We start from the raw sequence: 27,487 nt of genomic DNA, 5'->3' as shown, positions 1-27,487 counted from the left end.
CCCCTCGTTACACTAAAGCAGATGGTCCGATAAGAATCAAAATGTCGAACAAATCGCAAACCCAGCAGACTTTGCTGGACATCTTTCAGGAGATACTGGCAGCGTCTGGAAACTCTTCGGATTCCATCAATGAGACCCAGATCGTTTCTGTGATGAGGGAGCAGAGCCGGTATGGCGGGAATGATTTGGAAGCCACGTTGATGAAGATGATGAAGGATGCTAGGAAGAAGATGAATTTTACCCTGACCTGTGATTACTGCGTGGGAGATGTTTGGGATGTGGTCCACGCGTATAACGGGATCCATGGATATGTCAGTCTTTTGGTAAGTACTTATTTATAAGATTTTAAACCTTCGCGTTCCAGTTGGTAGGTACAATTAAATAAAATAGAGAAACACGGGTCTGAACGCTATGTTCGCGTTGTGAATTGTCCAAAAACGTTAAATCCAAAACAGATGAACTAATTTTGATTTAGTTACTTTAAAGACTATAAATGATCTGATCAACTGTTTGAAAACCATGAACTCTTTTTAAGTAGGTAATTACATATTTTATGTGATATTAGGTCTGACGTAAGATATTAAAAATATTGGCATCGTGTTATTATCTCATGTTTACTCTTTACGTAAAATGCAGACTATCGGGCACATGTCCCCAGGCGAAATGGATCAGGCAAATATTTGTTGTATGGTTATTATTGTGCCGACCTGCCTCGTTGGGTGAAATTTTATCTACAACTAATACCTAACTTTTTTATATTTATTTTTGTCATACATTCACGCCTAGTTATTAGTAGAAAAATGGCTCGACTTGTACGGATTACGTTAGTATTTTTAACCCCCGACGAAAAAACGACGGGGTGTTATAAGTTTAACGTGACTGTGTGTCTGTCTGTGGCACCTATAGCTTCCACCGATTTCGATTTTGTGTTTGTTTTTTTGAAAGATGATTATTAGTCGGGAGTGTTCTTAGCTATGTTTGATGAAAATCAGTCCAAGATGGCCGCCGCTACAAAATGGCGAAACATATATTTTTTAACAACTCCCACAATATGGATATCAACTGAAAAGTAGAATAATATGACATAAAGAATTAAAGATTACCGATTAGCTACAAATAGTATGAAATTTTTTTTTTAAATAAAACTTTTAAAAACCCCGACACAAAAAATAAACTCTTAGAACTAACAAATAATAATGTGGCTTCGGGGTACCGCTGAAAATCTGAATAAAGGGTCTGACCCGACGCGAAATTATAGAGCCATTATTATTTGTTAGTTTTTAGAGTCGATTTTTTTGTGTTAGGCGTTTTTAAAATTTTATATACTTCTATCAATCAGTGGCAGTGAATGGACCACATGGCTCGTAGAGCTAGGGATAGAAAAATTCTCTAATGGCGACCACGAGCTGGAAGACGTAGTGTGGGCAGGCCGACAATTACTAGGTGGACCGATGATCTAGTACTAGTTTTTTTTTACTGTGCACAGACATTCACTACATTCTAGTGAATGTCTGTGCACAGTAAAAAAAAGTAATTTAATTAACCAACACCTGGAGCACTAATTTTCGGTGTAGGTTGATTGAAAAATAATATTTTCCCCGTTTTTCTCCGAATCGCTACTTTTCATTCACATACTTTACTTAATTAATACAGTTGCAATACGCAAATAACGTGGTTGTATGTAAAATCAAAAGTATATTTTATCATTACACACCCAAAACTTTGTTTTTTATATTATAAGCCTTTTTATAAACATTTTACAGTATATAAAAGATTTTGCATAAGTTACGAGTTACGACGAAATAACTGTGATGATTGTTACAACGTAGTTTTCATAACTTACTAAAAAACCTTTTAAAAACACAAATTGAAATTAAATCCAACCTCTTTGTTCATATTATTTAAATCCGCTAACTGTTTTAAACCAAACTTGCAAGCACGTCCTTTGTAAAATAAAGGACCCTTTAGTTCGCTTTATTCAAATTGTCTTCAACGTCAATCTTTGAGTTGACATCCTAAAAGACTCTAAGGCCCGGTTTCCACATAAATGTCAGGCTGGGGCGGACTAATTTTTCTATAAGACTTTTCGTTATTCAAAACACTTATTCTCCGCTCCGCTCCGATCTGCTCCGCCTTGGTGGAAACAAGGCCTAAGGGCCCTCGCCCACGGCGACTTTTTATCGACGTTTCGTAAACAAGCGACAACATCGCTACTAACGCGCGTTAGTCGCATTTGCAACGCACTACAGAAGTGATGCCAACGCGCTACTAACGCGTTACAGCAGCGCAGCGCGACTGCATCGCTATAAAAGTCGCCATGGGCGAGGGCCCTAAGAGGTTCACCGAAACAAGCGTATCTTCAACGATAATCGACACTTACTCGTATTAGATCCTTTTGTCACTTGTGTGAAGAGTAGGTAGGGTTGCCAGATGGACCAGGAATCCGGGATAGTCCCGAAATTTTGCTCTTATCCCGTGACCAGTAATTTTATTTAGTTTATTCAGAAACTCAACAGATTTATTAATTTTTTTAGGATATTTTTTTTTCTTACAATGGTGGCACATAAGCTAAAAAAGATTTCCATGACATGCATAATGTTCGTAATTAGAACTTATTGACCCGGATTCCCAAAACCTACTGGTTTTGTGACAATATCAACTAAGATGGCTATCTAATAAAAGTAAGTACCTACCATTGAAAATTGAAAATAAATGGCATTTTCTTTTTCAAGTAGAATAAAAATCATTTGAAAATGAATAAAAAACAAGATAAAAATGTTTGACAGCGTTGTTAGTATTGTCCCGAATTTGATACACTATCGTTACTTACTGGACATATATTTTACATGTCAATATTTTAGTGAAACATGTTGTTGAATCACTTGTAAAACTGTAAGACCAACAAAATAACTTTTTTTTTATGCATGACAAGGCAGGTATTTGACCACAATCGCACCTGATGTTAAGTGGGATGCAGTCTAGGATGGTACATATCTGCCCTGTAAGTGCCTATTCACTCTCGCCTTGAAGAGGCCCGGATTATAGTTTTCGGGAAAGACAGCAGCAGGCAACGAATTCCAGTCCCTAGCTGTTCGCATTATAAAAGAGTCATCGAAACGCTTAGTGCGAGCTGGTGGAATGTCAACAATATAGGGATGGTACGCTAACCTGCGTCTGGTTCCCTGATGATGGAAGGGGGCTGGTGGGATTAATTCGTGTAATTCTTTCGCACATTCTCCGAAGTGTAGCCTGTAGAAAACCGATAGGGATGCTACCTTACGGCGATGGTCAAGTTCCTGGAGCGCCGCTTCAACAAGGGTGGAGCTGTCGATAAGTCTTCTGGCACGACTTTCCACCGAATCCAAAGCAGCCAAATGTTTCTTGGCAGAGCCGACCCAGAGGTGGCAGCAGTATTCCATGCAAGGTCGGATCTGTGCTTTATAAAACTGCAGCCTATGCTTCTTGGAGAAGGTACTGCCTTGCCCTCAAGAGGTTACCAAGTTTTTTGGCAGCAGTTTTCGCTATGGATTCGATGTACTCGCCAAAGTTCAGCTTGCTGGACATTTCAATGCCCAAGAGTTGCAGTCGCTCGGTGATTTTGACAGGCACACCTCGGGCATGTTGCTTTGTAATTTTTCACACATGTTTGTCTATGTAAATTTATCTTTATTTTTATCTGGCAACCCTAGTGAAGAGACTGACTGCCATTATTCAATAAAATTGTAATGGTTGTATAACAGTGTCGTATTAGTAATCATTTGATCGTGTTAACATACACTATGGTTCAATTGTTCTGGGAATTATTGTAGGTCTATGTGATGTAAATATTTTATAAGACCTTACTGTACATACATACATATGTGATGCAATAAATAAATGAATATGAATATGAATATGTACGGTTGACGGCATATCAAAAGTCTGATGTGTTAGCGACAGTACCTATAAGAAGTGGGTCCGTGGCCGAGTCCCCCTGTGTTCGACGCACCCGTGGTCGACGCCCCCGGTCAGATAGAAGCAATTTTTAATCAAATGTACAGTCAGTCACAAAAATATTTATAAACGAATAAATATTTATACTGATCGTACAAATAAATGTTTAATATTATTTTACCATAAAATATAATAGGTTTTATTTTAACCTATCATATTTTATCATAGGTTTTATTTACCTATAATAACATGTAAATCGTTTTACCTAATCAAAATAATTGTAACAATCAGTCTTTAAAATAACTCTACTCTCTCTACATTTAACTAACTACAAATAAAAGTTTTAATTATAAAAGTTTTAAGTATTTTTAACAAAAAATTAAATACATCATTGTAAATAGCGTCAAACATGCATGGTTTTCGTTGACTGTACATATGATATTAAATTTATTTAAATCGGGGGCTTCAACCACGGGTGCGTCGAATACTGGGGGACTCGGCCACGGACCCTAAGAAGTTACATAATAGAATAATACTTACCTTTAAAGAGTTTCAGAAGCAAATAATAAAGTTCAAATTCGAGAGCTACTGCTCATGATCAATGAATGATCATGAATCATCATGGATCAGTAGCAGTTTTTCTTTACGTTTTGTTTTTTTTATGTTGTTTCATGTGTGCTTCGTAATGTCATTGATAAAATTAATACTCGAGATCCGGGGTGAAATCGAGAATACTCATTTATAAAATCGAGATGAAGAATTGCAAACGAAAGGAAAATCAAGAATCCGGTGAGAGAAAAAACAAAAGAATGTAGATATTCGGCGCTGAAAAAAGAACGCAGTTTTTCTTAGTAGCATCGTTGCGCGCCCAAGGAGGCGGCCGTGTAAACGTCAAAATTATAAACTTTGATTTTATTATATTTTTTGTTTCTTTTTAATGGCTCGCGCGGCTTGCGTATTTGCCATTTGAATAATTCGTCATTATTTCCTAACGTTTTGAAAAAGGTTCAGTTAAAATCAAAATCAAAAAACAAATATTATGAGTACAATGATAGGTTGAAGAAAGTACACCATATTACTGAAAGGTTAAATATATCTCAAGTATCTAAATCTAAAAAGTATTTCTAGACGATTCCGCAAGCTGCTGAAGCAGTAAACGTGAGGTTTAGTTGTCTTTATGACCCACGTCGTAAAAGCTCTTTTCAACGTTCGTTCAATTTTGCGCACCCTTTGAGCTTACTCGTAGCTTGACACCTTATTTTAATCCAGGGTTTCTAAATTCCTCTCATGAAAATGTTTATTTATGTTTAAGCTAGGGAACTGTATTGTTCTCCTAATTTTATTTATTGCTGATTCAGGGATTCAGTTGTTTCAGGTTTCCATGATAAACAACAAGTAAGCAAGTTTTTCTGTAAGATTATATCGAATTATCTAAATATATCAACTCAAAGGTGACTGACTGACATAGTGATCTATCAATGCACAGCCCAAACCACTGGACGGATCGGACTGAAATTTGGCATGCAGGTAGATGTTATGACGTAGGCATCCGCTAAGAAAGGATTTTAAAGTCCACCCCTAGGAGGGTAAAACGGGTTAAATAAAATAGCTTACATTTTGTGACATTTGGATATACCCATGATAAATGATACCCATGAAAAAAACTCTTCAAAACTTACCTACTTAGGCTCATTTTCACTTTCATCTTTCAACAAGTCTTAGAAGAAGGTCAAAATTAAGATCTAAAGAAATGTAATAAGAGACGATAATTTAATCCTACTCAACATGATGTTGCACGCTATACTCCACTTTATTTTTAATTACCTATTGTCCTTGATAAAAAAAATCCTTGGGAACAGCAAAATAAAAATGGTTGTCATTTGTTTCCAATTTTCCTCGAAAATGTAACACTCGCTTTGTCAAGAGGGCTCCTTGTCGAGCATCTGTCAAAAGTAAAACCGGTTCGTTACGTTTCACGATCAAAACATGTTTTTGTTTACTTGATCATTAATTCATTTTGTACATTACAATGTGTCGCTTTCGTTCAATTTGTCGACAAAAGGTAACTCGTTTGCTATTAAGTTGTTAGTGATTGTATTTTTACTTTCTTTGTTTTCTTTAGCGTTTATTTGACTCTGCTCGAAGCCAAATAGGTACATACTTTTTATTTAAGAAGAAATAAAACGGCAACTTATAGGTATGACCGTTAAAGTTATCAAAAACCTTTTGTGAAAATACAAAAGCAAAGTAAAGGTCTTCTTCATTCTTTTTTTTTTCAATTTCTCATTTGAATCAAAGACTATATGACATAGGTCTTTGATAATTAGAATAACAGTTATTTTTTACACACGTAACTGGACTATTACAATAATTGCTTATGTAGGTATAAATAAGTATGTTTGTTGAATGCCTGCTTACGTAAAAATAACTTAAAGAACAGCTAAGTCTAAAGCTTGCACCAACTTACTTTGACCGTAACTTTAACATTAACCGGTGCTTTTTGTATGGAGATTGACAGATTTTTGACGTTTGTTAAAGTCAAAGTAAGATGGTTCAACTCAGCCTAAGTAAAATTGTACAAAATCCTATCTAAAACTAGTTTTTAAGTTGGTAATCACAGCTTTTTACCCCGTGCTATAACTGTAATCAAATTTCTAAAACAATCTCCCTTCTGGAAAACTTCACAAAGCTTAAAATAAAACTGTGCATTTCAAAATATTCAGAAAGAGTTTCACTTTGAAATAACTGTTCCTCTGTTGAACTCACAAAAGATATCAATATTTCTAAGAATTTCATCTAACTTTCATAAAGTAATAATGCATGGTGACTGAGTTTGTTGTGGCGCTTTTTCTTATTACTTGCCAAATGTTGTCTCGGAGCGCGCTGGTATGGCAAAAATCATGAGACATGTAAAGGCTCCTCAAGAGCAAAATTTGACGATTTGTAAGTACCTACTACTTTAATTAGTCCTACTTTAATTAAACAAATAAAGGAAAGGGTAAGGAAAGTGAAGCGTCATATTGTGTGGCAGTTCCGTTAAGCCGAATATTAATGAGGATTATTAACCATTAAGTGTTCGTGAGCGTGCATGAGTGAAGGCGTATGGAAACAAAACAGTACGACCCAATTAACTAAAGAAGTCCCTGGTTCGCCCCGGGTGTCAAGCATCAGGGGGTGACACAAGTCGCTCACTGGTTTAAAGAAGATTAGTACTCACTGGCGCATCTGCATGGCAAGTCTATTAGCGATTGTCTTTCAATCTTCGAATCGGTAGGTAACCCCAAAATCCTGGGGGGTAACAGGGGGTGCCTTAGGACTTATGACGGGGGGGGGGGGGGGGTCGCCCCGGGTGTCAACCCATGCTACGCCGCCACTATCCCGTGCTAAGATAAATTAAGCTTGGGTTACGAGTGGGTTCACCACAAAAGTCGGTTCAAGCCCGCTTTCCTCGGATTTTCCACGACACTATTTTGGGCTTGTCTTGTCTACATGTCGCTTAATAATTAACGTGACATTGGATATAGTTTAAGTGCATAAAGCTCGAATCCATTAGGGGTTCTATAAATATACGATGGAATATCACAGAGGCTTGATATTAATAAACTTGCAATGAAAGAGATCTAGGTCAAGCCACTAGGGATATAGATAATTCGGTGTCGATATTATTGGGGCTTATTTCCGCCGGTCTCTAAGGCTACGGGTTTAAATCCCGCTGGGGGCAAATATTGATTTGGCACTAGTTATTTTAGGCTCGAAAACATGATCATTTATGGCAGGTAGATATAATTAATTGACGTATAACGTATAACAATAAAATGCATAACAATTTACACTGCGCCCCTAGTCTCAAACTAAGCGAAGATTGTACTATGGGTACTAAACAACGGATATTTAACATACTTAAATACTTTTTTATACATAGTAAGTTCACGTTTTGCTTAGTTAGATAGATCACTGTGATAGTTGGAATCGAATATTTATTTATTGCGGGAAGCAAAGGCCTATCTCATTGAGTTCTATGAAACGGTAACTATTTACCTAACCAAGCAATACTTAATCCTTTTGCATCCGATAGTTTATAAGTAGATAGATAGTAATGAAAGTACCTAGCACAAGTAGGTAGACATAATAAAATTAAACAAATGTCCGTTGATTTAACGTGACAAACCGCTAAGTTAGTAATTATTGAATAATAATTGCCGATCGTCAATGCTCGGCTCGCGAGCGAACTTCGATGATCGCGTCCGTATGTAATACTTGTATACCTACACACGAAATCAATGACTTAACTTAAGGCATTCTCCACCAGTTAACCTTCTCCTGCTTGTCACAGGTATGCACCATAGGAGTGATAGCAAACTCCATGAACGTGGCGGTGTTGACGCGTCGCGACATGGCGGCCGCGCCCATCAACCGGCTGCTGAAGTGGCTGGCGGTGGCCGACGTCTTCGTCATGCTGGAGTATGTGCCTTTCTCCATCTACAGATACTTGGTACGTTTGGTTTCAATTATAAAAAAGCACTGACCCTTCTCATTTACCAACTATACTTAGGTCTAGCGCTTAACAGCACAGTTAACAGCATTGTTGTGTTCCGTCAGTTAGAGGTAAGATAGCCGGTTCCTCCGTGGTTGAGGATTCCGGGTGAAGCTCGCTTCCACCTTCGGCCTAATCATCACTTACCATCAGGTGAGATACATGCCAAGAGCTTCCTCGTTGTGGATAAAAAACAAAACAAAACTCAATCAGTGCCTGAGCTATGGGAGCGGCACGAGAGGGTGTTTTTGTTACGTCTGTCAGCGAGAATGTCTTTTCGGATGATGGAACTTTTGACACTCTCCAAAAAGTACGAAAAAAACATTTCGTATTTGACGCCGACTTTTTACACGCCTTTCTAAAAATTCCAGTGAATCCCGTATCATGAAGCTGTAGATCCTGGCTACACAGGAGTTGCAGTGGTGGGAACGAGAGGTGGGAATAGTCCCGATCATGAAACTAGATACTACTCGTAACTATCTAACAAGCTTTATTTTAGGCATGTCTTGTGTTTCGTCAATCAAAGGGGTCTTTGATAGTTTGGAGCGTAATTTCGTAATACGAGCTTAATGTGTCTCAAAGGCTTTAGATTTGTACCTCTAGCATGAACTACTTTCGTCTTCGAATCGTTTGCGTATTCCATAAAATTCGATACTCATCCTTCGAATTAAACGATAACGTGACAATTTTGATTTTAAAATAAGTTTCATGCAACCATTTCTCATAGTAAGTTAACTTTACGACACGTTCACTAGATCGCTGTTGTAGTTTTCGTACTAAGTAAATCTTTTGATGGTGATTCGAGTAGGTACGCAAACGATTTGAACTCGAAAGTTTTTCGTGCTAGCCGTACGGATCTGACAGGTAAGTAGGTAACCTACTCGTACTTAAAGTCCTTTGCAAATTTGCTTTGATGAAACCGATTTATGCCAAATAAACTTTCTGCGAGAAACTATAATTATGTTTGCCTTTAATCACTTCGAATTGGCAATGTGAGTGCTTTGATCGATGTGAATGCTCACTTGTAAAAAAAGTAAGTAAATGAATAAATAACGTACTACCAGAACGACAGGCCATAACACTATAACCACCAAATATTGAACGTTTAATTCAATGCTATGAATAAACTAATATCATGCCTTCAATACCACATTGTTGACATCTCAGACTTCAATAACTGTCACCCAACGAAAGATTGAAAACGTATCTTCAATAAACTGGCGAATACCTACGCCAGAAAAGTCTCTCATAGGTACATTTTACCGTGTGATACTGATTTTATTAAATTTCTATTAGGTGTTGCCAGAGAAGCTGGATTTCCCGTACTCGTGGGCGATATACATGCTGTTCCACATGCACTTCGCTCAGATCCTGCACACCGCGTCCATCTGCCTCACGCTGTCGCTAGCTATTTGGAGATACATAGCCATCAAGTAAGTGGACTCCAATTTAATCAAACGTATCAACGTGAGAACATGATAAGATGTCTTCACATTGGTACGATCAGTACGATTGTCAGAGTGGAAATTTTCCTGAAATGAAGTTCAAAGTTTAGGTCAGGAAAATTTTCAGAATATTTTGAATAGAAAGGATATTTTATTTTATTAACAGCCATAACTAAATTGTGTTTCTTAGAAATAACAGGATCTCACAACATTTTTCAAATAACACAACAAATTGTACTTAAAAATATAACAGAAAATGTAAATAGAAAATTACCTAATAATACCCTTCGGAGGAAAAAATACGGGTAACGAAGATAGTCAATGAAAGCGAAACGAGGGAAACTTTTTTTCGGAATTGGTAACCCAGTCCTGTCGGTCAGGATTTCATAAATGTCGAACGCCGTAAGGAAATGTGAATATACCTTTACATTGAGCCTCGTGTCGTTCGCAATAAAAACAGATTGAAGAATGTCTTAAGCCGTCGTGAAGTTTTCCACTTCTCCTTTGATTAAAGCGCAGAACTTCTTTATATTTTTGATTTGTATTTTTGCTGTTTTTAACACCGATATCACGTTATTACGTCTGAAAAATCAAACTTTTGAACAAAAACCTCCCCCAAAAGTTTCTGTAACAATAGATTTAATGAACTTTAGGGTGAGTTGCACCCTCTTACTTTAACTTTAACAAACGTCAAAAATCTGTCAAAATCAATACAAAAGTCACTAGTTTCGGTCAAAGTTAGGTATACAAGCTTGAACCCGATGGCGTTTTGGAACCTACATAATATGGAAATACTTGTTTGCATAAATCCGTGAAAAAACACCATGTTCTATTGTTCAGCCAGCGTCAAATAGATCGTGACACCCAAAGTGGCCAAAAAGTTGACAACACAACCTTATTTCAATTGTAACAAAAACGTGTTGCGGACTTTTTGGTTTCTTTCGTGTCACGAACTATACTTACGAGCAAAAGTATGGAATCATCCCCTTGTGTTTTGTTCCGAGCCATCATAACAACTGAATGCATATGAATGTATCTTTGGTATTAATTTAAAGTAGGTATATAATATCATTCAGTTCTTACGATCGTTCATAACAAATAGGGTGATTCCATAGTTTTGCTCGCGAGTGTATTTGCTGCTGATTGTACCTAGACTAAGTACTTTATCAAAAAAAAACATTCGACATTGCCAGAAATAACTTCCCAAATAGGAGGTTTGGTTGCCATGTCTATAAAAAAATGTTTTAAATCATTAGCAATGTGTAGCCAAGATAAAAATAGAAACATTCTCTCGGTATGACTTCGCCTTCACACCGAATAAAGTCGCAATCAATTTGCGCCTGCTTGCATCTCAGGGCACGTCTCGCGAACAATACAGGTGATCGCTAATTTGCCTCCCGTGGATACTATTATTGGACGCCAGTTCATTGTTCTTACTCACGCCTTTTGTGTTTAACGAAAACGTATTCATTCTGTGTTATTATTAAAAATATAAAAACATACGAACCGAATTGAGAACCTCCTCTTTGAAGTTGGTAAAAATGGTTTGTTGACACCACCCATCGGAACATAAAAACATTTCATAGTCTAGGTATAGGTATTTCCTTTGTTCTTATTTCATTGGAAATTGATGTAGAACTATCCGAGGTATTCCACGAAGCGCAGCTTTTAGGTGTATTGATTTCATTAGCGCACCTTTAAGGTGGACTTCGAGGAATTTAGGTGCGCTTGAAAATGGGTGCGCTTCTAAGAATAAACGTAAAACGCTCTTACGGACTACCATAAAGGGCTGTTAATAGTATTTGCTGTCACTTTTTGGCGCCACAGTTAAGTAGTTCTTGTCACTCGCTACAGCCGCCAATTAGTGAGTGCAAAAATGATAGCTCTGATTAAGGCTCTAAAAAGAATATCTTTATTTATTTATTTTAGGAAAACCATGGTTTACATAGTTATTAAAACACAAAATATCCTTTCGTCCGTTCATCTTAGCCAAAAGACGTCCACAGCTGGACAAAGGCCAAGGACTTCCAAAACGACCGGTCCTACGCTGGCCGCATCCAGGTACAGTCAGCGTCAAATAGTCCGTCCACCTAAAAAGTCAAAAAGTTCGCAACACGTCTTTGGTACAATTGGAATATGGTTGTGTTGTACTTGTTAGCCACCTGCCGCGACCTTCACCAGATCGTCGGTCCACGGATCCGAATTTTTAAAAATAAATGTCCATCAACCCTTAAAAAGTTGTAATTAAACGATACTCAATCGGAGGATTAAATTACACAAATCTTGAAAGAGTTTCAACTTTCAAAAAAGTTAAATCAATTTATAAATTAATTTGTAAGATCTTCAACTTTTTTATCTCGTTTGGTGTTCTTTTACCTCAAACTCGTTAGCAAGTCAATTTCTTTATTTATTACTAGCATTCAGCCCGCGGCTTCACCCGCGTGGAATTTTGTCTGTCACAGAAAAACTTTATCGCGCGCGCCCCTGTTTCAAAATCCGAGATAAAAATTATCCTATATCCTACCCCGGGACTCAAACTATCTCTATGCCAAATTTCATCAAAATTGGTTCATTTATAATATTAAGTATAGATTCATTTATGTGTTTTGGAAACAAATTATTTTATTAAAAGGTCAAGAGTGGGCTTCATAAAATTAATTATTTTATTTTAGTATTCCTACTAAAACAACATAGTAAATATTAGAGCTGAGAGAGCGTAGGCGTAGGTCTCTATTTAGATAAAGGAATGAAACCTAGTGAAATAGAAAACTAATTATTAAACTAGGCAGTAATTGAGGGCACTCCGTGTATTCAAGGCCACAGCCCTCAATGTTATCGAAAAAAGTTATTAATTTAACCTTAAATTACATAACATCGGAATTAAAATTCTCCACGATCGAGCGAGAGCGCTAAGCGCCAGCAATAAAATGTAAAAAACTCACAAAACCGGACAGGCCGGAGACCGTCTAGTTTTCCCGCACACGAAACATCCGGGAGATGACACTAATGACAAATCATATCACTGGCCAGTCCCCCCCCCCTCAAAAAGAACCCTAGATATCTATGTACGCCAATGGTAAGCAATATCATAGGTACTATGTATTTTATGGTGGGTAATAGTGGGTATACGGCGTAGAGGTGGGCGCCACGCCGGCGCGCCGCCGCCGCCGCGAATTTTTTCACGCCGCCGCCGCCGACGACCAGCTGTCGGCGCGCCGATACTGATACTGTACAAACTATTTGCAATTTATTCCTCTCCTATACTGTACTAATCTGTGTTTCGAACGCAGAAGAACTATTTTTTTTATTGAGTTGAGCGGCTATTCTAGTTCAATAAAGTCCTAGTATCACTACGACCGGTACCGATCTATTGTGATCGCCGCTATTTTCCTTACAGTTCGTCTCTGAGTCCTGCATCCATTAGGAATTGCAGTATCTTTTGGGGGGCGATATGTTTTACATCTTGTGGGCTTAGGATGTGTTTGCCCAGGTGTAAGCTCCGCTTGCGCATCAAAGGTCCGCAGCCGTGAGAATGTGTGGTGGCGTTTCATCTGCCTCTTGGCACATCCTGCGCGTTCTTGATTCGGACAGTCCCATAGTGGACAAGTGCTTGTTTAAACTGCAGTGTCCAGTGAGGGCTCGAACTAAGATGCGCATTTTGATCCTATTCAGTCCTATGATCTGCTTAGAGCATTTTCGGTCATAGACTTTTATGAGAGCTTTGGAATGAGTTAATCCTGGCGTGTCTGACCATGCCTTAAAGGATTTGTTTAAATAGATGTTCTCCAGGGTCATTCAAGCGAGACTTTTGGGAATGCCAAAAAAGGGTTCTGGACCATATTGTGTTCCCTCCGCTCGTCGCTTAGTTCGTCGGCATTTTCATTGCCACGATTCCCGCGTGACCTGGAACCCATTTCAGTGTTACTCTGTTACGTTCTCCTAGGGTATTCAGTCGACTCATGCAGTTTTCTACCAACTTTAAGGTGATTAAGTTGGAGTTTAAGGCCATCAGCGCGGCCGGACTGTCTGAGTTAATGTAAATTATGTGGTTAGCATAATTTTTTCGCAACTTAATGCCGTTGATATACTAATAAATCGATTGAATAACTCAATACTAACTAAATTAACAGTTAATCAAGTACATTATTCAAGTTGCTGCTTGGTCTAGTAAATAATTGAACGCGAGAGACGGCGGTCCCTCTTGCTGTCAAGAAAAAAATTCCCGCCTTCGTCTGGCAGACAACCCACATTATTGGACTATACTTTAAGCGAATCACACACACAGAGTTTGGCAAATATGTCTCGGAATGCAAATGGGAACCACAACCTCTGGAAGGCAACAAAGTACCTCCCTCAAAGTGTTCTCCGCTTATTAGGTCCGATAATACATGAGTGCGAACTGACAAGAAAAATCTCAGACCTTTGCTACATGACAAGCCGGTTTATTTAAACCCATTCTCACACGGATAATCCAAAAAATCAACAATTCAATAAAAAAAATAAGATCAAGCATTGAACTTGATCCGAGACTTGCAGCTATGATGCCTGCCTTTGATTCATAAGACCGATTTCGGTCATGGTGACCACTTCGACTTAGCTGTCTTAGCGGGGCTGGTGCGCCCGAAGATGACTTACCTAGCCGATCTTCGCGGCAAACTCCTCGCACATTGAGAGTTTTACATCATCGCGTTTTGCGTCGAGTTCAGTTGTGCGCTGCTCCTTGAATTCGCGGACTCGCCTCTACACAACACAATCTCCCGCCATTCTAGGTGCTGTGCTGCCAAACCTTCCCATTGTGATTTGAGAGGGCCCATTTTGCATCTTTTCGTATGCTGCTTCTGGACATCTTTGTACTTGACTATCTGAGGAGTTGACCGCCACGTTTCCACTTACCCTCCTTAAGTTCAAAGTAGAAGATTGATTCCTACTACGCTAATTGAGGACGAAAGACGCAGGAGGACAAAGTGACTGATGTAAATATAGAAAAAACAGAACTGAATATAATATTCCACCGACAGTCAGCTAATCCAACATTAACTATGTGCCTCCAAAGAGCTCAAAAATACATGTTAAGGGTACTTTTATCGGCACATTGGTACGCTCGCCTTTAGGAAATACTCGAGAACCTGATCTCAGCCAAAACCGCTATCCAAATGTCAAAGTATCTATGATCAAGAGAGCTAATTTACTAGGATAAACCACTGCTCTAGTGGCTCAAACCCCAACCAACTGCAAATCACCTGATTAGTCTTGACGACAGATACTAAAAAAGCAGATTTAAAAAAATACCCAATGAACAAAGGTCAAACAAGGTCACGCCGCCGACGCCGCCGCCGCCGAGGTCAAAAAGTCGGCGCGCCGCCGCCGGCCAATTGTATATCGGCGCCCACCTCTAATACGGCGACACATGAAAACGGAACAATATTAAATAGTTTTCTTCTCGAAGCTCGGCGACTCGCGAAGGGCTTTAACAAACTGCGGGCGAATTCGTTGATATTATACATGCATTGTCATTCCTGAATATTTGGTTAAAATATCTTTGCGAATTTTATTACAGTCGTTTTAACTCTGCAGAAGTATCTGTAGACAGGGGGAACCTCATTTGTAGGTACTAGTCATTGCCTAGTAATGCCCTTAAATTTGACTTTTAGACTATTGTTTTTGTGCATCATTTTTTAATGCCATGGCATGTGTAACATAACAATCATAACACATTCATATTTTGTAGGTATTTAGAAATCAGTTAACGCGCTGCGAAGCCCGCTGTCTATTAAAACCTTTAGATGCCGCAATAACGTAGTAACTGAGCCTTAACTTTCAAAGTGGTTTCACTACACGGTCGTGAGTTTTTACGTGGTTTCGATATTGGTATCAGTATTTTATAGCACCTGTGTGCCGTGATAGTAATTTGGTTACATAACTTTTTTACAGACGTTTTACCTGTTTTTTGAAAAAGAGTTTTGTAATTTCAGCCTATTTTTGTATGAGCCTATTTCAGTTTCCGTGCGCGGCTGCGTGAACTGAATTTGATTTAATTTTAGTTGAATAGTTAAAAACAAATCAAGGAAAGTTCTTACTGTTACGTTTTACTTTTAAAATGAAGACATCGTATAGACTTAGTACATGTTCCATTTGGGGGAAACATAGGCCATGTTTCCTACCACCTATGTAGTGTATTAAGAGACTATTCCCACCTCTCGTTTCCCACTGTTGCAACTCCTGTGTAGGATCTACAGTTTTAACGCCAATAAAAACCCAACCTGTGAAGGTCAAGTTTGTCTCAGGGGAAATTACATGAATTGTGAAGGAGAAATATTATAACGTGTTCTCTTTTCAGGTACTCGGACAGAAGCCACATCCTTTGCACGGAGAGGCGGTGCAGCATCGCCATCCTGACCAGCTTTATATTGCCGCCCATACTCTGCACGCCCACTTTCATGGTAAGTAAGAACACGGGACAATCCCACCTCTCTTTCCCACCACTGCAACTCCTGTATAGCCAGGATCTACAGCTTCGTGCTGAGTACCAAAAACACGGGTCAAATACCACCTCTTTTTTCCACCACTGCAACTTGTCTAGCCAGGATCTACACTTTGGTCACCAATGAAACCAGGTGCGTAGCCACTAAGGGGCTAGGCGGGGCAGTGCCCCGGGGCCCCCAAGCTCAGGGGGCCCCCGAATCCTTACCAGAAAATCTCAATTGAACTGAACATTGAAAATTTCTCCCATTTTAAAAATAAATAGAGAGAAATTCGAAAGCTGTATCAGGAGTAAGAAGAATGTCAATTTTGATAAAACCTAACCAGTTTAGATTGCAGTGGGACCCATTTTTTTATTTGCCCCAGGGCCCTTGGTTACCTACCACTACGCCACTGAATGAAACCCAACCAGTGGAGGTTGAGGAGTTGAAGTAACGGGTACAGATTTATCAACATCATCAGGTATTTTAGTCTCAGGAGCACGACCTTCTCTAATTTACCAGAAGCAAATTGATTGTCAGACGGGTTTTGGAGGAGATTCACTCTGTCATTATCTGTCATCCCAACTAATATTATAAATGCGAAAGTAACTCTGTCTGTCTGTCTGTCTGTTACGCTTTCCCGCTTAAACCTCGCAACCGATTTTGATGAAATTTGGCATAGAGATAGTTTGAGTCCCGGGAAAGAACATAGGATAGTTTCTATCCCGGTTTTTGAAACAGGGACGCGCGCGATAAAGTTTTTCTGTGACAGACAAAATTCCACGCGGGCGAAGCCGCGGGCGGAAAGCTAGTAAGATAATAATATTTAAATTTTATTTACCTACCTAATTAGCTTTAAACTGGTTATAAAAACTAGGTTATGTTGCTCTATCTTCGAGAAAACTAACTTTGCCCAGCAAGAAGGATCTTGAAACAACAGCTTTAACAGACTTGTATAGTTCTTGCAACTCACGAAGGCGAGTGAGCTTTACTTGTGTGTGTACGTGTACACGCACATAACGATAGTGTAATTTTTTTAAACATTTTAAAAAACTCACTCGCCTTCGTGAATTGCAAGTCAACAACTATACCTACAAACATGATGTAGACGCAAAAAGTACTCGTACTGTAGATCTCGTTTCCAATACTATGCGGTCATCGTCATTCGATATAATTCCATCTGAAACAATAAATCATTTAGTTTCCACGCTAATTAATGAGATATCATACCGACCGTAAATCACGAAAATATATTACAATGACAAAGGGAAAGCGATAAGTGATGAGTAGTTCGTAGCAGGGATGTTATGGATATCCGTAACCGTAATCGAAACTTTCGGATATCTAAAATAAAAAAAATGCCATCTACTATCAATTTTTATTGTTTACTAGCTGACCCGGCGAACTCTGTTCTGCCTTAAAGGCAATAAATAAGCAAATCTTTCCTTATTTGCTCACCGTTTAAACCTACCCTGGACTACGACAAACATTTTAACACCAAAATCAGCTCAATCGGCCCAGCCGTTCTCGAGTTTTAATCAGACTAACGAACATCAATTCATTTTTATTTATATAGAAGATAGATAGATAGATTACTTTTTATTCTACTGGACTACTATTGCAAATTCCATTCTAAAGCACAGATATCCGTAACCGTAACCGAAACCGGTATAATATTAATCCTATATCCATAACCGAAACTACATATCCATAACATCCCTAGTTCGTAGCTCGAGCAATAGAATGACTGGTTACAAACAATTTAATAATGCCATTTGATTGATACGAGGACTTCGCCATTATGCGTATGCATTTCACCGCAATGCCTCCTCAGATTCCACAAAAAATGTACTTCATTAAACCAATATTAATATTAAAAGTTGGAATCAAAAGATGGATTACTTAAGTAACTCCGTCTCACAAAAACTACTAACGTGAAAAATGTTGGTGAACTTTAATATTCGTCTAAACGTCACGGAACCTCCTATGTTAGAGTTCCACGCGAAAATATGTGGGTAATTTAAATAATTAATTTCTCAGCCATTTATGGATTTCAAAAAAAACTTTACCGTCTTTTTAGTTTTGGTTTATATTTTAATTCCATTCAGTGAAATATAATGTTTTCTGAAACTTCTTCATAAGTAGGAGCTTACATTTGTTTTTATTTCTCGTCGTATTGTCGTGTGCAAGCTGTAAAACACCTTTAAAATTCTATTTAACTTGCACAATATTTCACTTGAGTATTCAACCTGAATCTACCCCAAAGGAGCTTATGCAATATCGCAAAGGAACTTTGGTTATGAAGTAAATTCTTTGAAAATAACGTGCGAAATTTAATTTTAAAACTCGTTAGAATTCAATTTAATATTTAACTAGCGAGTGAAATATTGAACGTTATTGTATTCTGTACTCGTGATTAGGTTTTCATTTTTAAAAAGAATCGTCTAAGTTCTTATGAATGGTTGCATTGTTTAAAAAAAGATGCGTTCTTTATTGAATAATGATTAGGTACTTTGGTATCGCAGTTATAAAATTCATGAAACAGCTTAGGTGTAAAAACCAGACAGACGAGGACGTTTTTAATACTTAAGATCTATTAATAAACTTATCTATACGAATATTCAACTAAGCACTGCGTTCTAAGTATTTATATCAAACAGCTATCGATAGTTTAGAAGAGTTCGCACCTACTCGTATTACAGAATATTTATGACCCACCCTGCAGACGATGCACATCAAGTATATTATTCTTTGTAATATATGCGATTTTGCTCCATTTCCAGTCTGATATGCTCGCATGTAAATTTATGACTCACATAAAATGAATTTGTAACCAAATTGCAACTCAATTGCAGCTATTTACCATACAATATTAATTAACATCGAATGCATTGCCTTTGTCCGCAGGTATTTGACATTCACACGAAGAATGTGACGGACATCAACGGAAACCCCGACATAGCATACCACGTCGACTCTGACTACGAAGGCACCCTATACCAGGCGAACTTCTGGGTGCACGCGGTTCTGATCAAGCTGCTGCCTTGTTCCATCCTAACCGTCATCAGTATATGGCTGATCAGAGCGTTATACAACGCAAATCAGCACCAGAAGCTATTGAGGAACTATAACAACTGCCCAGCAGCCGAGAAGATGATTAAGCGTCAGAACAAAGCAGACAAAAGAACTGACAGAACGACAAAGATGTTGCTAGCAGTTCTACTGCTGTTCCTGGTTACAGAGCTGCCCCAAGGGATATTGGGTCTTATGAGTGGGTTATTAGGGTGGTGTTTCTTCAAAGGCTGTTACAACCTGTTCGGGGAATTGATGGATTTCCTGGCGCTGCTGAACGGGGCGATCAACTTCGTGCTGTATTGTTCTATGTCGAGGCAGTTCAGGCAGACCTTCAGGCAGCTGATCCTGCAGCCGCCGCTCGCCAGGTTCATCCCTACAAACGTGTCGCATACGGATTCTCACAACCAGAACACGTATGTATTGCAAACGGTCCGTTGTTCACTGATTAACATTATTTGTTGCATGCTGTTTAGATTTAAAGCAGAACCCTTTACTTAAATGTATTTGTATGTATTCCTTGAATTTCCTTGTTCATTATGCATAAGTACAGTCAGCGTTAAAAAATCTGTAATCGACTCATTTACCTTTAACGCCGCATTTACACTATCGTGCTCGCCTCGTCACTCGCCAAAAGTATCGTACACGGGCGTCGTCGCGAACGATACGAACATGGAAGTAAGAATGAACATCAATTACATTCTAATACTTAAGTTATATATTATATTTTAATGCTGATTGTATTTACCAGTTTAGATGGATTAAAATATCTGCATGATATCGTAATCACTTAATATTAACAAAACTCAAGCAATCAATAACAAAAAATACCCTTCAGAAACACTACTTTATCAAAAGCTTAACAATGAGTTTCCAGTTAGTTATAAGAAATTATTAATGCTGAGAATAAGTAATTGCTAAGAAAGATAATTAATAAGATGTTCCAGACATCTTCCAAGATAAACTCTCAAATTATTATTAAATATTTTAATATCATAATGAAAGGGATTCACAACTTAACTACTTACTTAAATAAATACGACTTTTTAATCAGCCCTATAGATAACGACAGCTCAGCAAGGTAAAACACCTTACCAAGAGGTAAGTAAATAGCAATAATAAAAAATGCTGTTCTGCAATAAAAAAAAATCTCATATGCCGTGGACTGTATCTACCTATAAAGCTTTGGACGAGTCCATTATGGCTGAATCAGGATAAACTTTTCGATTTAACCAAACTATAAACAGTTGCCGAACTCTGAACAATTTACTTACTTTCGTACCTATTTAATCCTTCAAGCTCCGCAAATCTAGACACAATAGATAATCAATTGTTACGCGGCAGCCGGCTACCGCTTGGGGGCTAAGAGGTTAAATGTAAAATCAAAAGTCGTCCAATGAACAATGTGTTTGCTATTAACTCGACAAACAACATCACATTATAAAGGCGAAAGTTTGTAAGTGTGTATGTTTGTTACTTCTTCACGTCTAAACAGCTGGAGAGATTTTAATATTTGGTATAGAGTTAGCTTACACCCTCGATTAACACATAGGCTACGTTTTACCGCGGGTGAGACACCGCGGGGCACAGCTAGTTATCAATAAACCAGCGTCACACTTTAAGCCTGTGGTTTGTCACAACTATGTGGACTCAAAAGACAATGTAGTATTAATTACATATCTCTCTCTATCTCCTTTACTCATGTCATGTTGCTCTTATGAGAGAGAGTGACAGATAGAGTCTAAAATACAAACGTCACGTACCAAACTGCCTTCCTCGTTCTCAAGTATTTGGAAAATGTCACGTTCGTGAAATATGAGAAGTGTGAACCCTATTCAATGGCAATAAGGTTCTGGAAAACAAGTCCCAATCCCGACTAAAACAAATTGGTGGTAAAAGAATATATTCGTAAATGTTTTGTTTAAGTTCTTTTCTTTTAATCGCTTTACCTTTTTTGAGTGCTTTTGTCTAAATCCTTGGATTGTCACAAAGAGATTTTATGCCGTATGTCCTCTATTCACTGACCCATATAGTATAACTAGCTTTCCGTCCGCGGCTTCGCCCGCGTGGAATTTTATCTGTCACAGCACAGATAAACTTTATCGCAGCGTCCCTGTTTCAAAAACCGGGATAAAAACTATTCTATGTCCTTTCCCGGGACTCAAACTATATCTATGCCAAATTTCATCAAAATCGGTTTAGTGGTTTAGGCGTAAAAGCGAGACAGACAGACCGACAGACAGAGTTACTTTCGCATTTATAATATTAGTATAGATATAATAGATTACAGTGCTTTATAAAAGGACAGTTTGTGAGGATGGATGTCTATCCCTTATCTCCCATGTTTTAGTTTCCACGCGGTGTTTATTGTTTCTTTATGCAACTACAAAATACATTTTATTAAGTACTACGCGTGGATCTCGTTTTACCCCCTTAGGAGTTGAATTTTTCAAAATCCCGTCTTAGTGAGCACCTACGTTCTAAAAGGTACCCATGCAAAATTTGGGACTCCTAGCACTTGTAGGTGCTTGTAGTTTCTGAGATTTCGTGATGTGTGAGTGAGTGAGTCAGTGACCTTTCGCTTTTAGAAAGATGAGTACCAGATAAATATGGTTACAGGCTATCGCCTGAACCTGTGCCTGAAAGCATATCAAGTTGAATATTGTGGCACCTTAAAATAACAACGTTTAATGCCTGTACATTAATGGTATGACTTTTACGTGAAAACCGAAAAAATCTTGCCAAGGGACACTATGTAAATGCGGTGACTCAACCGTCACTCAGTTTGCTCACCGTGACCGTAAACATCTGTCGAAATGACTAATGGACGGTAATGGAAGACCCCCCCCCCTTCCCCCCACTGGTCAAACGCTATGACTGAAATACGCGTGTTTGCTACTTGAAGCGTTTGGGGAGTCAATGAAGTGACATTAATTTATTATTCGCTTAAATCCTTCCTACTTCCTACTAATATTAAAAATGAGAAAGTGTGTATGGATGTCTGGTTGTTTGTTACTCTTTCACGCAAAAACTACTGAACGGATTTTGATGAAACTTTACAGTATTATTGTTTATAACATATAGGCTATAATTTATGACAATCTGTGACAAACTAAATTTCACGCGAGGGAAGCCGCGGGCAAAAGCTACTAAAGAATAAAAAATTGGTTACTGTTATCATCCGATAGAATTATAATAACGTAAAATAAATATTACAATAGCAAATAAGTACTCAACTACTCAGGTATCACAAAAATGGCAATATCCCTGGAACATAGAGTAGTCATTGTCTCCTGCTGTTTTCTTAATATTGTTATGTAAGACTAAGCGCAGACCATCGATTTTTAGTTGGCCGATAGTTGGGCCCGATTTTAATTTGTATGAAGAATCGGCCAAATCAAATCGGCGTAATCTGAGCACTTCCATACATGCCCATACTGATCAACTGCCCGACTAAACTATCGGCCGACGAAAAATCGATGGTCTGCGCCTAGTCTAAGTGTTTGCAAGTACATAAATGATTAATCTATCTAAAAATCTATACTTAGGTATAAAAATACCGACGCTTAAAATACTTGTGAGTTTTGTTTCTTTTTGAATGATAACTGAATGATTTATTGGATTCAAATTAAATTAAAATGAAATATTAATAGCAAACGAGAGGCTATTTATTACTTTTTGATAATTGACATCTTTTCCCAGAAACGAATACCAACAGTTTATTAATTTAATATAATTTTCGAGCTAGTACGTACACAGTAAATCACACTGATTCGATTCGTTTTAAATAATTATAAATATATTTTAATTAAATCACAAACGCAAACGTAATTGAACTTTTCCTAGAACTGATAATTTTAGAAGATAATTTAAAAGTATGAGCACCACGTGTAACGGAACTAATGTAAATAATACTATCATGGAATTGGACGATGAAAGTTGGGAATGTTAATATACGGAGTGACTTTGCAATCAGTGTCCAAATTTTTAGGAGCGACTCAGAATCAATCGATTTACGTAAAGAAAACAAAAATGTTTTTTCATATTTTAATTATTTTTGTCCGGTGCGCGCGGTTTCAAAATAAGTTACTCCTTAAAATTTGGATACTGATCGCAAAGTCACCCTGTATAGTTTTCCAAAATTACAACATCGACCCATTTCAACAAATTATAACGAAGCAAGATTCCATAACAACATTTACCATCCACATTGTTAACATAGTAAGTAACCTAAAATCTTTTAACAAATAAAATTCCACATCACGTAGGCGAGAACAACGCGTAAACCGAATAGCACCGAATGCCCAATTAAAAAAAAACTAGTCCGCTTTGAAAAAAATATTTTTGTGTTAGGTGGCCCATTTATCGAGGAAGGATCTAAAGGCTATAACATCATGTTACGACTAAAAGCATCGCGGAGCTAAAATAATTGTAAAACGGGAAAAACATTAAAGCCATTTTTACGCGTGCACAGTTAATTAAAAAAACAGGTAATAGAGAAAAGTTTTTAAACTTTAAGTTTCATAACTTAATTTCCGAAGATTTAAGAGGATTTCACTAACCGCCTCACGTTATTATAGAGACAAAATTACACGCGGGCGAAGCCGCGGGCGGAAAGCTAGTTATTAAGGAAATTGAAGATCAATTATACGGTATTCATCAAAGAGTCTCAAAGACCTTAGAGGTTTGTGTATTAAATTGTAAACTTGTAAGCCCTTGTAGGAACCCGAGCGGGGAACTACACGAGTTCAAATAGACAAGAAATTAACACTAAACTCAACTAAGTAAATAATTTACTCTAATCATTAACAGGAGTTTCAACGTCCTGGAAACTTAACAGGTGCTATCATTGATCTTCCAAGTTCAAGAGAATTCGAACTGAATTGATTGAACTACGAACTCGATCTGAATTGATTGAATAGGTACTAAGGTAAAAATAATTGTGTCACAAGTAAGTATTAGCAATTTAATGATGATGATGTTTTATAATTTAATAGTGTATTAATTTATAAAACATCATCTGACATCCACACATAAACCGTTGACCTAATCATCACTTTCCATCAGGTGAGATTCAGGCCAAAAGCTTCCTCGTTGAGCTTTATCAATAGTCTGAAACTTTATAGTCGTTCTCAACTCAGGGCATACAACGGCACGGGAGGGGTGATAAGACATTGACATAAATTATGACGTGACAGGTCATACTTTGAAGTCTTGCCTCAGGCTGACTGAGTTAACCACTAGACCAGTCTTTCCCAAAGTGGGCGATAACGCCCCCTTGTGGGCGCTGCAGGCTTAAAGGGGGGCGGTAAGAGACCCAGAAAAAAATCGGGACGTTGTGTAGAGGCTTGGGAGGCGTCATCTACTAGGAGGGCTCTTAGACACCGACTGAGCTCGACTCTTGACTACAAAAATGGGGGCGCTAAAAATAATTTATTCTCAAAGGGGGCAGTAGACTAAATAACTTTGGGAGCCGCTGCACTAGACCTTTATTAATCGAGCTTTATGGCTGTGTTGCACCGTCTTTGACTGTAACAAACTTCAAAATAACAACTGCAACTCAGCCTATGTATTATATTTTGTATTTCCTTATTCTTTTGTGATACAGCGACAGATTTTATGAGCGTAACATGAGCGTCTGACAGGCTTGTTGTGATATTAATAACTGCTTACAACACAATGTTTATCGTCACTTATCACTAACAAAAATATTATTCCTCGGAAACAACGTGATCAGTTACGCATTTAAGAGGGAAGAGGACGATATTTAGTTACACGTTTTGTTTTGTTGTCTCCAGGATAATAACATCAGGGCAAATGGATGCGTAAGGTGGTGTCTATGACCTTCTTCTATCTCTATTTACGCCAAAATTCATATTATAATGGGTTTAGCGATTAGGTAGCTATGAAAATAGAATAGTCAAAAATACTTTACTTGTACCCTTTTTGTATGAAGGAGTAACAAACATCTATCTTAACAAACTATTGGGTCCTGATTGAATAAGTTTAAAATATTAATAAGTATGCACACAACAATAAATAAAAGATAACGATAGGTATTGTCAAATGATAAGTAATCTTAAGTAAATTCTAATTCTTCCTGTCGATAAAATAAAACTTCATGGCCTAAAAATCTCCACGACAAAATAATTGACACAAAATTTGTCTATGACGCAGTGAACTGAATACTTGACCTCGTCGGACTGGAGATTGTTAAATTAGTAAATGGATGATTTTTTTCAATAGTGGACCAACGATCCCAAGAAGATGGCGGCGACCGTGTATTAATTTATTTAAAAGAATACTATTTTGACTACAAGATTAAAAAATAAAAGGATATTCTAAGAGCAAATATCAAATCGTTTAGAGAGAATCTCAATTTATTCCTTTCCAAAGACTCCCGAAATTGTTTTAAAACTCAATTACTTCCATAATGTCTCCAGGAAAAGCTTTCCATTATTTTAGCGTAATGTTATTAGGAAAATAATATTGTTGTTAAGAGGACTAACGCAAAATTAAAGCATGTAAGCAATCACATTAAAATGTTCGTTCGTTCGTTTCAGCCGAAAGACGTCCACGGCTGGACAAAGGCCTCCCCCAAAGATTTCCACAAAGACCGGTCCTGCGCCGCTCGCATCCAGGCACCTCCCGCGACCTTCACCAGATCGTCGGTCCACCTAGAGGGAGGCCTGCCCACGCTACGTCTTCCGGCTCGTGGTCGCCACTCAAGAACTTTCCTGCCCCAGCGGCCATCAGCTCTTCGAGCTATGTGCCCCGCCCACTGCCACTTGATGTTAGCGATTCTGCGGGCTATGTCAGTCACTCTGGTTCTAGTCTGGTGTTAAAATGTCACTTTTAATAAATTAATAAATACCATAAATTTCGGTACCAGACGAAAGCACTCAAATGCTATAAAGGCTACTTCAAATTAGACGCGTGAAGAAGTGCTGCAGATATTTTTTTCATACAATTTTCAGCAGTTGCAGGGCCACTACCAATGTGACACTGTGACAAAGACGTGCGGTTGTTACGCTCATAGATATAGTATGAAAATTATAGAACTACCGCATAACTCAGTCAATGAAACACACGGAAGGGTATTTTTGGAATGTTAAATGTGCTTCAGATTTGTATGCTCTGTTACGTCATAATTATGTCAAATTCACCCCTTCCGTACCGCTCACATACAGGCACAGGCCGTGCCACAGTAGCGCCATTGCAGCGCTTCCTCAGCAGTGTTGCCAGAAGGTTACTTTCGTAACCTTTAGGTTACACTAATGAAAAGGTTACTTTTAGGTGATTTTTCAGAAATTGTAGAATTAACTTTTACAGGTTATTCAGTAAAAAATATTAATAGTGACAATTTAAAAATTATGTCATAAACTGCATTTAAACATGAATTTGATTTATTATTTGTTAAAAAAATGAGTTTTAGCGAATGTTTTTGTATAATAAAACGCAAATCCAGGAAACGTTTTTATACGACCGACCGGTCACTTTTCGGTCTTCATGGAATGGTCAAAATTTCGAATTTAGGTAAAAGATAGATAGATAGATTGATGATTATTCATTTTCGCTCCGCAACCCGTATGAAGGTTACTTTTTATTCAAAAAGGTTACTTTTTTTTTTTATTTCTGGTAATTTCTGACAAGACCCGACTGCAACACTGTTCCTCACGCGTCTAAAAAGGCGCCCTTACACTTTTCTGCTTCACTCCCAGCTGATTTCAATTTTAACCTTTTAAATGTGATTTTTCTTGTTCCAGAGTAAAAACTTCAATTCCATGAGGGCGACTGATAAAGGCGCAGAATCCTATGGTTTGCGAACAATTCCTGTGAGCACGAGTGTCTGCGCTACGTAGGAACGCTACGCCGTAGCACCTACATATCCGTGAATTTACTACGACGTAGTAGTACTACGATAGTCTTGCTACGGTTCCGCGATGAAAGAGTGGCAATTTTATGTAGTGATTTACAGTCAAAACTCATAATCGGTCAAAACCACTTTTGACCGCAAAAATCAGTCAAAAGTGATATTGACT

At 38.0% G+C, this 27,487-nt stretch overlaps 1 protein-coding gene across 2 annotated transcripts; it reads left to right on the top strand.

Moving 5' to 3' along the window:
• Positions 1-27,487, top strand: NGR-A8 (neuropeptide receptor A8). 2 transcript variants are annotated; one of them, XM_028318307.1, is made up of 6 exons: positions 1-323; positions 8,267-8,425; positions 9,764-9,900; positions 16,250-16,352; positions 19,281-19,877; positions 27,212-27,487. In XM_028318307.1, exons 1-6 carry the CDS (start codon positions 42-44, stop codon positions 27,305-27,307), a joined length of 1,374 nt encoding a protein of 457 aa, XP_028174108.1. In that variant the 5' UTR covers positions 1-41; the 3' UTR covers positions 27,308-27,487. The 2 variants fall into 2 exon arrangements, with proteins under 2 accessions (XP_028174108.1, XP_028174109.1); XM_028318308.1 differs by having other exon boundaries at positions 19,281-19,861; positions 27,212-27,307.

This window comes from Ostrinia furnacalis, unplaced genomic scaffold, assembly GCF_004193835.3.
Source record: "Ostrinia furnacalis isolate ACB-3 unplaced genomic scaffold, ASM419383v2 OfSCF6732, whole genome shotgun sequence".
NCBI classification, from domain to species: domain Eukaryota; kingdom Metazoa; phylum Arthropoda; class Insecta; order Lepidoptera; family Crambidae; genus Ostrinia; species Ostrinia furnacalis.
The sequence above is the reverse complement of the archived record's forward strand: the minus strand, read 5'-3'. Positions and strand labels throughout refer to the sequence as shown.